Source organism: Paroedura picta, chromosome 5 (genome assembly GCF_049243985.1).
Source record: "Paroedura picta isolate Pp20150507F chromosome 5, Ppicta_v3.0, whole genome shotgun sequence".
Lineage (NCBI taxonomy): Eukaryota > Metazoa > Chordata > Lepidosauria > Squamata > Gekkonidae > Paroedura > Paroedura picta.
The window spans coordinates 40,671,602-40,684,220 of record NC_135373.1 but is presented as its reverse complement, the minus strand read 5'-3'; the positions used below and the strand labels follow the sequence as shown (position 1 = coordinate 40,684,220).

The 12,619-nt window shown below is 50.4% G+C and overlaps 1 protein-coding gene across 1 annotated transcript in view; it reads left to right on the top strand.

Moving 5' to 3' along the window:
* TINAGL1 (tubulointerstitial nephritis antigen like 1) overlaps window positions 1-12,619 on the top strand; it is a 35,945-nt gene that overhangs the window by 14,622 nt on the left and 8,704 nt on the right. Inside the window, exons 4-10 of the mRNA XM_077337471.1 lie at window positions 754-846; window positions 1,309-1,423; window positions 5,534-5,657; window positions 6,202-6,352; window positions 7,093-7,282; window positions 8,774-8,819; window positions 10,688-10,811. Coding sequence (XP_077193586.1) covers window positions 754-846; window positions 1,309-1,423; window positions 5,534-5,657; window positions 6,202-6,352; window positions 7,093-7,282; window positions 8,774-8,819; window positions 10,688-10,811 — 843 coding nt within the window. The remainder of the gene's footprint in view (window positions 1-753; window positions 847-1,308; window positions 1,424-5,533; window positions 5,658-6,201; window positions 6,353-7,092; window positions 7,283-8,773; window positions 8,820-10,687; window positions 10,812-12,619) is intronic.

The following is a 12,619-nucleotide window of genomic DNA, read 5'->3' as shown; positions in this document are numbered from 1 at the left end:
ATGTAAAGCGCCCAAAATCAAAATGTAAATCAAATTCAGTGTAGATGGGAGGGATTCATTCGAACTGGGAGTGGGTAAAAAGCCCTGTGCAGACTACACCCTGCTTTCCTTTACAACATTTCTCCGAGGTAGTTATTTTACACACCAGCAAATCACTTGATTGCCTTGCACCAGGGTTTTGTGAAACCCTGGGGGTTCCTGATGACCCTGGAAGGGTTTCCTGAATGACTGGGAGTTAGTTATTTTTTATATTTTAAAAAATTCATTAAACATTTATTAGGTGATATGACCATATATGGCCATGTCAACCTATCTCCCCTCTGCCAAAATGGCCGAAGATGGGCCTGAGGGGGTGGGAAGGGGAGGGGCCCTGGTTGGGCATGTACAAAGCGATGCTTCCCAACCATGTTCTGTACTGTCATGCTACTTCTGGGGTTTCCTGAAGCCTGAAGAATGTTTCAGGAGTTTCTCAATGGTAAAAAAAGTTGAGAAAGGCTCCCTTGTCAGCTTTCTGCAATATGGGGGTTAATCAGACTGTCCAACCTTGAAGGGCTTCTGTAAGCACAGTGGAGATAATGTTCATGAGGCACTGGATGTTAAGTGGTATAGAAAGCCAGACTAAGTTTTCTCAGTGTTCTACCATCATTGTCTGTAAATTTAGATTCCTAGAAATGTTATGAATTCTGTTTTACTGCAAGTCGGTCCTCCCCTTGTGGCTTTGTGCCTGATCCTTGCTGTGTCTTCTCTCCTCAGCACGTGCAGTGGAAATGGGCAATGGGACTGTGAGAACCACGCCTGCCTCATGAACGGGGAATGGATTGATGCTGTCAACAGAGGGAATTATGGGTACGGATTTCATGCTGAACGCTTTAAGAAGTTCCGTTGGTCATGAGCCTAGGGGGTGACCATTCGTGTTGATGGTACACCAGGAGATTTTCTGTTATGCGATGGCTCAAAAAAAAAAAGGGAAGGGGTAGTTTCGCAGAAGGACAAAGTGTTGGTGTTTGCTTTGAGATTTAGAGTGGGATTTGGATGCAGTGTGTGGGAATGAATATAGAGTTAGAAATACAAGAACAAGGGTCCTTGACCTTGTTGAGTAACATTCCCTGTGGAATGTTGCCACAGGGAAGCATAGCCAACTGCAAAATGGCTGCCATGGGAGGATGGAGCCAACCACAAAATGGCTGCCATGGGAGTGTGGAGCCAGCCATAAAATGAAGATTGGGAGAGGGACATCCTCTGAGTAAGATATCCATGCCAAACATCACCACCTTCTCCAAGTGTCTCCTTTTCCTTCCATCTCTGTAGCTGGAGAGCATCCAACTACAGCCAGTTCTGGGGCATGACGCTGGAAGAGGGGATCCAGTACCGGCTAGGCACCATCAAGCCTCCCACGGCCGTCATGAATATGAATGAACTGCATGTGAGTCTCCCATGGCATGCGCCCCCAGTATGCAACAAGCTGGCCCCAAACAATGCATGAACAAAGAGCAACAATGAGGTCCACAGTGTGTGGTGGTCGAGAATCTGAGCCTTAAGTCAGGATATTCCTGCTTTTGATCTTTTCTCTATTCCCACCCCCCCACCCCCCTCTGTCTCTCTGTCTCATCTACAATATTGGGATGATAACACAGTCTTAAATTACAGGATTGTTATAAGGATCACAAGGTAATGCCTTTATGAAAATGTTGTCTAAATTCTATGTATTATTTTTGTTACATTTTCCAAATGGTTCATTAGTAGTTATCTAATTAAAGTATCCTGTGAGCCCATAGCTGATGTAGCCAAAAGTGCCTGGCTTCTCCATCCCTGCTTAGAGAGCCAGTTTGGTGTAGTGGTTAGGAGTGTGGACTTCTAATCTGTCAAGCCGGGTTTGATTCTGTGCTCCCCCACCCCACATGCAACCAGCTGGGTGACCTTGGGCTCGCCATGCCACTGATAAAACTGTTCTGACGGAGCAGTGATATCAGGGCTCTCTCAGCCTCACTTCCCTCACAGGGTGTCTGTCGTGGGGAGAGGAAAGGGAAGGCGACTGTAAGCCGCTTTGAGCCTCCTTCGGGTAGAGAAAAGCAGCATATAAGAACCAACTCTTCTTCTTCTTCTTCTTCTCCTTCTTCTTCTCCTTCTTCTTCTCCTTCTTCTTCTTCTCCTCCTCCTCCTTCTTCTCCTCCTTCTTCTTCTCCTCCTTCTTCTTCTCCTCCTTCTTCTTCTCCTTCTTCCTTCTTCCTTCTTCTTCTTTCTTCTTCTTCTTGAATCATGCAAGTTGCTTTCTTTGGATACTCGTTGATACTTCTTCTTCTTCTACAACCTCCTGGCAATGCACATCCACCAAGGGTAGGTGGTCCTATCCCAGGCAGCCACTGCAATCATCTCACAGGATAACTTGCCTCCAGAAGAGGCTACATGTTGCATCTCTGCATGAGTCAGTATTCCAAGTATGTTTCCTTATCATCAGACGTCTTACTCACACAGTGCCTTGTGAAGCAAGAGTAATCCTCTGCAACTGGATTCAATCTAGCTCACGAATGTCCACAGTTTCCTGTATCAGAGGTTTAGGAAAGGCTGAGGACTAGGAGCTTGTTCTTTTTCTAAAAGGGGGGATCATTGTGGTTTTTAATAAGCTGACATCTGCACTCATTGTGCTTTTGAGGTGTCCTGTTCTGTTCCTAGCCTGGAGCTTTAAACAACAAGAAGAGATCACTTGTACTTTTTTGGGTGGGGAGTGAGGGCTTCTTTCACATGTGGCTTTGTTAAAATAGGAGCAGGGGGGCGGGGAGAGTTGCAAACACTTTTGCAAACAAATCCTGACTCAGCAGCCGCCTTCAGCCCTTTCCAACCCCAGCGGGGATGTTCTTTTCTGTTGGCCGGTGTTGTTGTTTTTTCCCACTGGAAAACTGATGGCAGGGCTCTCTGGGAAGGCAGCAGGCCCTCGGGGACATCGGCTAATGCCACTGAGTCAGCAGAACTGAGGTGCCGCTAGATTACCCTGGACATAAAGGAAGCCCCCTCCAAAGCAAACACGGGGGCCAGAGGCAGCCAGCAATGGAAATATCAAAGGAAGGAAGAGTCTGGCTCCCTTTCTGGAGCAAGGAAACGGGAAACGGGCTTCAAAGATGCTCCTTTTTCTCAGGGAGGGAAGAACAAGAACTTGTCCATTCAGCCAGGGATGCCAGCTGCTAGCTGGCGGGTTTCAGTTCTGCGTGGCTGGATCTTTGCTGCTCAGGGGTGGGTCAAAGGTTTTGGGTTCCCCATCAGGAGCCAAATGTTGCCCCCCCGAGACCTAGCAATGCAGGCCATGCTTTGGACCCAGCCAATCTATGCTGCTAGCTGGGAAATAGCAAAGCCCCAGTGGCAGGTTAGATAGGGTTGCGATGCCAAGTACAGGTAGGGCCTAGAGATCTTCCAGAATGAAGGAGAAGAGTTGGTTCTTATATGCCACTTTTCTCTACCTGGAGGAGTCTCAAAGCAGCTTGCAGTCGCCTTCCCTTTCCTCTCCCCACAACAGACACCCTGTGAGGGAGGGGAGGCTGAGAAAGTCTTGATATTACTGAAGAGGAAGAAGAAGAGTTGGTTCTTATATGCCGCTTTTCTCTACCTAAAGGAGTCTCAAAGCAGCCTTTCCTCTCCTCTCCCCACAACAGACACCCTGTGAGGTGGGTGAAGCTGAGAAAGCCCTGTTATTACTGCTCGGTCAGAACAGCTTTCTCGGTGCTGTAGCCAGTCCAAGGTCATCCAGCTGGCTGTATGTGGGGGAGGAGCAGGGAATCAAGACCAGCTCGCCGGATTAGAGGTCCGCACTCCTAACCACTACATCAAGCTGACAATTCATCGACAGAGATCGGTTTCCTGGCCACTTTGTGGCATTATACCCTCAGAAGCCCCTCACCACCCCAAATTTTGCCATCCCCAAGCTCCTCCCCCAGATCTCCAGGAATTTCCCATATCCAGAGCTGCCCACTTCTTACTAGGGTTGCCAGGTCCCCCCCCCCCGCCACAAGCAAAGGATGGGGTATGCAGGGTTGCCATAGCCAGGTTGGGGAACTCCTGGAGACGTGGGGATGGAGCTTGGGGAGTTCAGGGCCCTCAGCTGGGTGCAATGCCCTGCAAGACATCCTTCCAAAGCAGCCCTTTCCTCCAGGAGAACTGATCTCTGTAGTCTGGAGAGGAGCTGCTATTATGGGATGGGGTCCCCAGGTCCCACCTGGAGGCTGGCTTCCTTCCTTCTGGCCCCTGTGGTGGATTGGGGTACTCTAAGCAGTTCTCTGTGGGGGGTGACCCAACTTCATTGCAGCTTTGTGGGCCGGCTGCGGTCTACAGAGAGGGGGAAAGAGAGAAGTGCAAAGTAGTCAGAAGCATGTCCCTTGAGCTTTCCTTCTGACAAAACAAAGGTCTGCAAACAATCATTCACCCAAGGTGCTCTGTGTGGCTGTTCAGTTAACATGATAATGTGGTAGAACGAAGGATCCATGTTTATTGAACATGAATTTCTAAAGAACCATTTTGGGCAATCTGTTTTTTCTCTTTCTGATGTCCTCTTTTCCCCATCTTTTTAATGGAACTTTCCTTTATGACTTTCGCAGTGATATCTTATTGATATTCTTAACACTCTGGAGTTAGTTTACAATGAGGAAGACGAGGATTTATTCTGGGGCTCGCCCACCCCCCACCCACACACCCTGAACCAAAATCCAAGACTTCCCGATTCAAGGTTTCTTTGACCTTAACTCAAGGACCAAATTGGGCCTCTGTGACCAACTGGAGTTTGTTTCCTGCCTACAAACTTGTATTCTTGATGAGGATTAACCTGTCATTTAGAATTTGGGGGAATTATATGGTCTGACGTATGTTCAAGCCATGACCAAGGGAAATTTTACTGTCGATTTGATGAGGTCAGAGTGTACGGCTAGGATCTAGGTGACCCAGGCTGGACCTGAGTCCTGGCTCTGGCTTGCTGAGTGACCTGAAGCTAGTCACATGCTCTCAGCCTAACCTACCTCACAGGGTTACTGTGAGGATAAGACAAAGAGGGGTTTTTCATACCCAGCTTTTCACTGCCCAAAGGAGTCTCAAAGTGGCTTACAATCACCTTCCCTTCCTTTACCCACAACAGGCACGCTATGACTTAGGTGGGGCTGAGAGAGCTCTGAGAGAACTGCTCTGTGAGAACAGCTCTAACAGGGCTGTGACTGGTCGAAGGGCACCTAGGTGCCTGCATGTGGAGAAACGGGGAACCAAACCCAGCTCTCTAGAAGCTGCTCTTAACCATGACACCAATCTGGAAGTGGGGATAATGAAGTCAGCTGCTTTTGGGTCCCTTTTAGGAGACCCAAAGAATAAAGAAGCCAATAAATGAATCAATAACGAAGTACTTAAGCAAGGGGAAGCACATGCATTGTTGGAATACTGCAGATTGAGTTTCCTGAGAGCCAGGATATGACTATTTGTAGGCTATTTCGTCTGGGAATCCCCGGACTGGTTTTCCGTTTTCTGACTGACTAGTTTTCCTGTTTCCTCTGCTTTTGCTTTTCCTCAGGTGAGCATGGATGCCAACGAGGTGCTTCCCCCTCATTTCAGCGCTGCTGAGAAATGGTCTGGAATGATCCACGAGCCCCTTGATCAGGGCAACTGCGCCGGCTCATGGGCCTTTTCCACCGCAGGTAGCCGAGCGAGACTCTCCGAGGGAAGGGATGCATACTTCCAGACTTTTGTTTGTCTCTCCTTATGGTAGCAGCAAATCTGGTTTCTCAGCCTACTGGGGAAGGATCCCATTGGCTGGAATGCCGACACCCGTTTGTAGATCATTGACTCAGAACGTGCTGGGAATCAGAACAGTCACCTGGGACGTGAGTCTGGCCCTCGTGGTGGCCCCTCCGGCTTCGGCCAGTCACACAGCCTAGCCTGCCTCACAGAGGTCATTGCAAGGACAAAATAGAGGGAAATGTTGTAAGATGCTTTGAGTTCCCTTTGGAGAGAAAGGTGAGGTAGGGATGAAGCAAAGGAATAAATAGTACAGAGGCGCCTTGGAGTACAAGTGTGTGTGGGGGGGTGTTTTCCTGTTAGTGGAGGCCGACGGGAAGGTTCCCGGAACGTGGCTTTATTTTATTTTATTTCTTTATTTTAGATTTTTATACCGCCCTTCCATATGGCTCTGGGCATTTGATCATCAAGCCTGGCATTTAATGACCTGTGTTTTCTCCCTAGCGGTGGCTTCCGATCGAATCTCCATCCACTCCATGGGGCACATGACCCCCGCTTTATCCCCCCAGAACCTCCTTTCCTGCAACACCCGCCACCAGCAAGGTTGCAGTGGGGGCCGGATTGATGGGGCCTGGTGGTTTCTACGCAGGAGAGGGTGAGTTGGTGCAGAGAGGTTCGGTCCTTTCAGTTCTGAAACAGTCCAGGATGGCTTTGACTGTACTGAGCATGGGTTGTGAGATTCCTGTTCCTTATTGGTGTCGGTCATGTTGATCCCCAAGGGGTCTCCGTATTTATTTTTCAGTCTAAAATATTTAACACACACCTACCTTTCTGATGAACATCTCCATGGCCAAATGGAGATTCAAAAGGAGCTGCTTTATACTGAATCAAACCTTTGGTCCATCAGGCCAAAAGTCCATTGTACCCTCAGACTGGTAGCAACTCTTCAGAGCAGCCTTTTGACTATGGTGGGACTGCTGGAATATTGTTCAGGCTTCCAGGTACCAGGAAGTGATACCAGCTGGCCATGTCTCCCTGTCACACGCCCCTCTGGCAGTAAGAGGAGTCTTGAGTGGCAAAGGCTTAAATGGCTGGAGGGCCTCCCCTTTTCACCCCCTCCGGGACTGTCATTAGCCACTTTGGGAGGGGGGCAAATCATTACATGCCATTGGCTTTGGTTTGGGGAAAACCCAGAATATCGCGAATGGGAAGCAGCAATGAGGAACATCAGCAGAGCCCATGGGAGAATGAGGGTCAGAGAGACTGGAATCTATGGGGCCTGAGGGAGCTGTGGGCACCTCTGGAAGAACAGGCAAGGATCCGAGACCCTCAAGCTGTCTTGCTGTTCACCTCTTAAGTCAACATCTCTCCCCATGTTCCCCTTTGGCGTTCCAGGGTGGTGACAGATGAATGCTATCCTTTCAACAACCAGGAGAAAGACAGCTCTTCAGTGCCCCCTCGGTGCATGATGCACAGCCAAGCCACTGGCCGAGGGAAGAGACAAGCCACGGCACGGTGCCCAAACCCCTGGGTGCACTCCAATGACATCTACCAGTCCACCCCTGCCTATCGACTCTCCTCGAACGTAAGTTCTAGAGGCAAGGCAGGGATCATGTTGGGGTTGGGTTGCCAACTCATACTTGGGAAGTCCCTGAATCTTGGGGATGGAGCTTTGAGAGGGTGTTGGGAGTGGGGAGACCTCAGTAGGGTGAAATGCCATAGAGTCCATCTTCCAAAGCAACCATTATCTCCTGATCTTGGTCATCTGGAGGTCCATTGTAATAGTGTGAGAACTTCAGATGCCACCTATGGATGGGCCATCCAGTGCTTGGGGTGCAGTTTCAAGGTCTGGAGTGGCTTGAGATGCCCCCAGGACAGTAGTAGCAACCCCTTTGCCCAGGTTAGGTAGCTTGGTAGCAATCTGATAATTGGCATCAGGTTATGCTAGCTGACCACAGGGAAGGACCACAGCTTTCCAAGCGCTTGAATGAACTTTCAGGGGCAGTCCCATTCTTCAGCGCTTGGAGAAGTGATACGTTATCATCAGGCTACGCTGGGTCTTGGTGAGCAGGCATGTTCTTGGCTTGGGACTTAATTCTTTGGAGTATCGAGGCTGACTTGCATCAGGACCACAGGGTATGTGGGGAAGGGGTATTTAGCCTGACCGGCCGTGGATGGAACATAAGGGAAACTTATATACAACCAATCTCTGAACACAGGTCCTCCAGCAAGGCAAGCAGCACCCCTAAGGGCTGTTTCAGTATAGTATAGTGGTTAGAGTGGGAGGACCATCTCAGAACTCCCACACTGCCATGGAAGCTTGCTGGGTGACCCTAGGCTAGTCACCTCGTCTCAACCAAACCTCCCTTGCAGGGTTATTGTGAGGGTAAAAGGGAGAAGAGGAGAGTGATGTAAACCACTTAGGGGGATCTGCTGGGGAGAAAAGCGGAAGTAAATATTTTTTTCAGGTCAGACAAACAGCAGGTGGAGGAGGCTTACTCCCCCACCCCCAATGTTGTGATCTTGATCAAAGTCAGCCCCCTCTCTCCTAGCATCTAAGGGCCAAGTCTCAGTGAGTCCACAAAAGAAGCATTATAGATAGGCCAAACTGAATAATAGAATCACAGAGTTGAAAGGGGGCCTACAGGCCATCTAGTCCAACCTCCTGCTCAGTGCAGGATCAGCCTAAAGCATCCATGAGAAGCATCTGTCCAGCCACTGCTTGAAGACCGCCAGTGAGAGGGAGCTCACCACCTCCTTAGGCAGCTGATGCCACTGCTGGACTTCTCTGTGACCCTTCCCCGTCAATATCTAGCTGGTACCATTCTACATGTAATTGTAGCCCATTACTGCAGGTCCTATGATCCTCTGCTGCCAACAAGACCTAGTGCATGCATCCCCAATCTGTAATCCCCTTGTGCTAGATCATGCCAGCTTTATCACAGATCTGAGGTCAGAAAGTTCTGGTTCCTGTTAACGGAATAGGCTTAAAACCTCTCCTTCTTCCATGGCATAGAGAGGAACTAAAGGAAGGAGGCCTCCTGGTCTTTGACTGAATTCCCCCCTTTGCTTGCAGGAGAAGGAAATCATGAAAGAGCTCATGGAAAATGGACCAGTGCAAGGTGAGCAAGAGGGTCTTCCTGCCCACCCAGAGACTTTCTGGAATTTGCAGCAGGGCCGAGGCTGGTGCTGGAGAAGGGAGGCACGAGGCTGACAGGACGATGCAGAGTTCTTGTTCTCTTTATAGAATCATAGAGTTGGAAGGTGTTATAGAGGCCATCTAGTCCAACCCCCTGCTCACTGCAGGATCAGCCCAAAGCATTCAGGATAAGGATCTGTCCAGCCACTGCTTAAAGGACCGTCAGCGAGAGGGAGCTCACCCCCCTTCCTAGGCAGCTGATGCCACTGCTGAACTACTCTGACTACAGTCCCCCCCATATCTACCCAGTTCCATTCTACATGTAGCTTAAAGCCATCAATGTGGGTCCTCTCCTGCTGCCAACAGGAACCGCTTCTTGCCCTCCTCCAAGGGACATCCTTTCAGATACTTCAAGGGAGCCATCATGTCCCTTCTCCACCTCCACTTCTCTAGGCTGAACAGTCCCAAGTCCCTCAGCCTTTCCTCATAGGGTTTGGTTATGTCTCTTCTGGGTGGAACAGTGAATAACTTCTGCAGGATGCAGCACAAGGCTGAGAAGAACAAGGGCCTTGGAAGTGTTTTGTTGTCGGCTGTATGACTTGACACAGTAAAAGAAATTTAGCAGCTGAATAAGAAAATGACAGGGGCACGGCAGCAGGGTTTTTACTCAACAGCTTTGAGCAGAAGCAGGTTGGAGCAGAGGGGACCTTCAAGGTCCACAGCGCTTTTGACCTCATCCCAGGACCACTCACTGGCTACAGCTTTGTCTGCTTGCCCCCAGGGTAGAAATGGCTCCTTGCAGTATGACTGTTTTGTGGTTTGCAGTACAGGTGGCTCAAAACCGAAATCGTTGGCTAGCCCCTGGCATCAGCAGACACATGATTCCTGTCCTCGGAACAGCAACACAATATGACCATCACAAGGTTGTCCCTGCTTAAAGGGTATTTGATCAGCAAAGCCCCTTTGCACGACAGCCAGCATGGTTAAGAGCGGCAGACTAATGTGGAGAGCCGGGTTTGATTCCTCACTCCTTCACATGCAGCCAGCTAGGTGACCTTTGTCTAGTCACAGTCATTTCAGAGCTGTTCTTGTAGAGCAGTTCTCCAAGAGCTCTCTCATCCCCACCTCCCTCACAGGGTGTCAGTTGTGGGGCGACGGAAAGGGGTTTGTAAGTTGCTTTGGGACTCCTTCAGGGAGTGAAAAGCGGAGGATAAACATGCAGCTCTTCTTCTTTCTGGAGTCGATATTATATTACACTCCTTGGACAAGAGAAGGGCAGAAAGGCCAAGGGAGGGTTTACAATTGACTGGGAAAGGATGCACAGAAAGGTGGGGAGGGAAACAGAGGGGGGCAACGGCAGCGTGGAAGGGATCCTGCACTCAAGTCTTTGCCGAGGACCCCTTCAGAGCTTGGAACCATCAAGAAGCAGGTACTGCAAAACCGCGTCAGCAGCTCCTTCCCCAAATCTGTCATCCAAACTGTTAGGACAGATCTTCAGCACTCTTACCTAAATACCCCTCTGAAATTCTGTGGCCCTAGCAAGGTTCACAGCGCCCTTTGCAATCTGCCACTCCCAAGGACCTTTGGGGGCAAGCCACAATGGTGTAGAGCAGGGGTAGTCAAACTGCGGCCCTCCAGATGTCCATGGACTACAATTCCCAGGAGCCCCTGCCAGCATTTGCTGGCAGGGGCTCATGGGAATTGTAGTCCATGGACATCTGGAGGGCCGCAGTTTGACTACCCCTGGTGTAGAGCATGCATCCAAGCACAGAGTTTAAGGAGGCCTAAACAGATGCCAGTGGTGGGCTCCTTGCTAGTCCCTGCTCATCTCTGTCCTGTTTTTCTTTACAGCCATCATGGAGGTGCACGAGGACTTTTTCATGTACGGGAGTGGAGTTTATCGGCATACCCCTGTAGCGGCCGGGAAGCCGGAGCAGTACCGACGGCACGGCACCCATTCCGTCAAAATCACAGGGTGAGAAAACAAAGGGACGGTGGTTTGGATGGAGAGGCAGGGGCGGACAAGCATGTTGAGAGGTATTTGGGGGGGAGCAATCTTTTGAGAGGGGGCGCGTATTCCAGAATGAGATTAGGGTGGGAGTTCTGTCCTAAAGAAGACAAGAGCAGCTTTTCTGGGCCAGACCCAGGGCTTCCCAGTCATCCGCCTGCTTCTTCGCCTCTGCGGTGCCCTGTGGAGAGGATCTCTCTCATCTTTCCGGCCCTCTGTGGGCTCTGGGCTGGGGAGCTGAGAGAGGGCTGCTTGGTGCCTGCCAGGTCCACTGCTGCTTGTGGAATGAGGAACGAAAACTGTTGTGTGAGGCCCTGTGAGGGGAAGCAGAGGCTGTCGGAGCAAGCTGCTGCCGGATAAGGGCAGCCTCTCCAGGGAAGGTGAGGTTTCTTCCCCTCCCCTCCCCTCTGTGGCATTAAAGAAACCCAACTGCTCGTTGACCCAGTGGGAAAGGCTGGGGTCTGGAGCGCAGCTGGGCTGGAGCCTGCCAAGTCCTTTCCCCTGAGACTGGTGCAGGAGATGGCAACATCCCAGGACCCTTCGAACCACCCTGCTATGGTCAAACATGGAGAAAGAGGGCCTCTGGAAGGGCCAGATCTAGTGGAGGCTGGAGGGCTCTGGATTGGGGCCAATGACCCCTGTTCTGTGCATTTCAGTGGACTAGGAAACACTGTGGTCTCTCCCCCACACTTGCATGTGTCTCTGGGTGGGCTGTGGTTCTTCAGTGGGGAAGAAAATGCACTCTGTACGTGTTATTCGTCAGCAGGGATTCTTGTTGTGGGAATAATGGTGTTCTAAATGCAATCTGTTTAGTGTAGTTGTTAAGAGCGGTGGCCTTTAATCTGTAGAACTGGGTTTGATTCCGCACTCCTCCACATACAGCCAGCTGGGTGACCTTAGAGCTGTTTGAGCTGTTCTCACAGAGCCATTTTCCAAGATATCTCAGCCCCGCCTTACCTCACAGGATGTCTGTTGTGGGGAGAGGAAGGGAAGGTGATTGTGAGCCACTTTGAAACTCCTGGTAGTGCAAAGTGGGATATAAAACCAACTCTTCTTCTTTTACCTCTGTAGCACATTTTTAATCCCAACTTTCCTCGCCGAAAGCAGTCTGCATGATTACCCTTTCCAAATTACATTCAAACGATAGCCTTGTGAGGTAGGCCAGGATGAGACAAGGCAACAGACCCAAGACTGAACTTCATGGCAAAGAAGGGATTTGGATCTGCATTTTCCAGATCCTTGCCAGGTCCCCTAAGCACCATGCCAGCCCAAGGCTCTCCTGATGCTACTTCCCCATCTGGCCTTCCTTGCACCTCTGCACTTCCTTTATGCAATGTCAAAGGGTGGGAAATTCAGCATGTGGAGCACCCCCAAAGACATGGGACTTTAGATGCAGGGTCTACTGGGAGGTGAAGCGGAGAAGAACTTGACCCAGATTTTCCTTCGCTGAGCTGCCCTGTCTCCACTGAGAAATGCTCTTCTCTCGGAGAGGCGTGCTTGAAATACCAGCCGTCTGCAGCCTCCTCGTCGGGCGAAGACTGTGTGCCGTAAGGAGCCGAGGATGGTGGTCGGGAACGGCCCACCAAATCTAAACAAAGCCTTGGCACCGGGAGTCCTCCGAGCTTGTAACTCCAACTGGGCAGAGCGAAAGTCAACAGCGTTGCCAGGACGACCCATTCCAATACGGAGAGCAAAACACTCCTAGACGGGCAAAGGCCCCCCCTGGAATGAAGGAAAAAACTGAACTGTGGGGCAGGCTGAAGAGAACGCAGCCA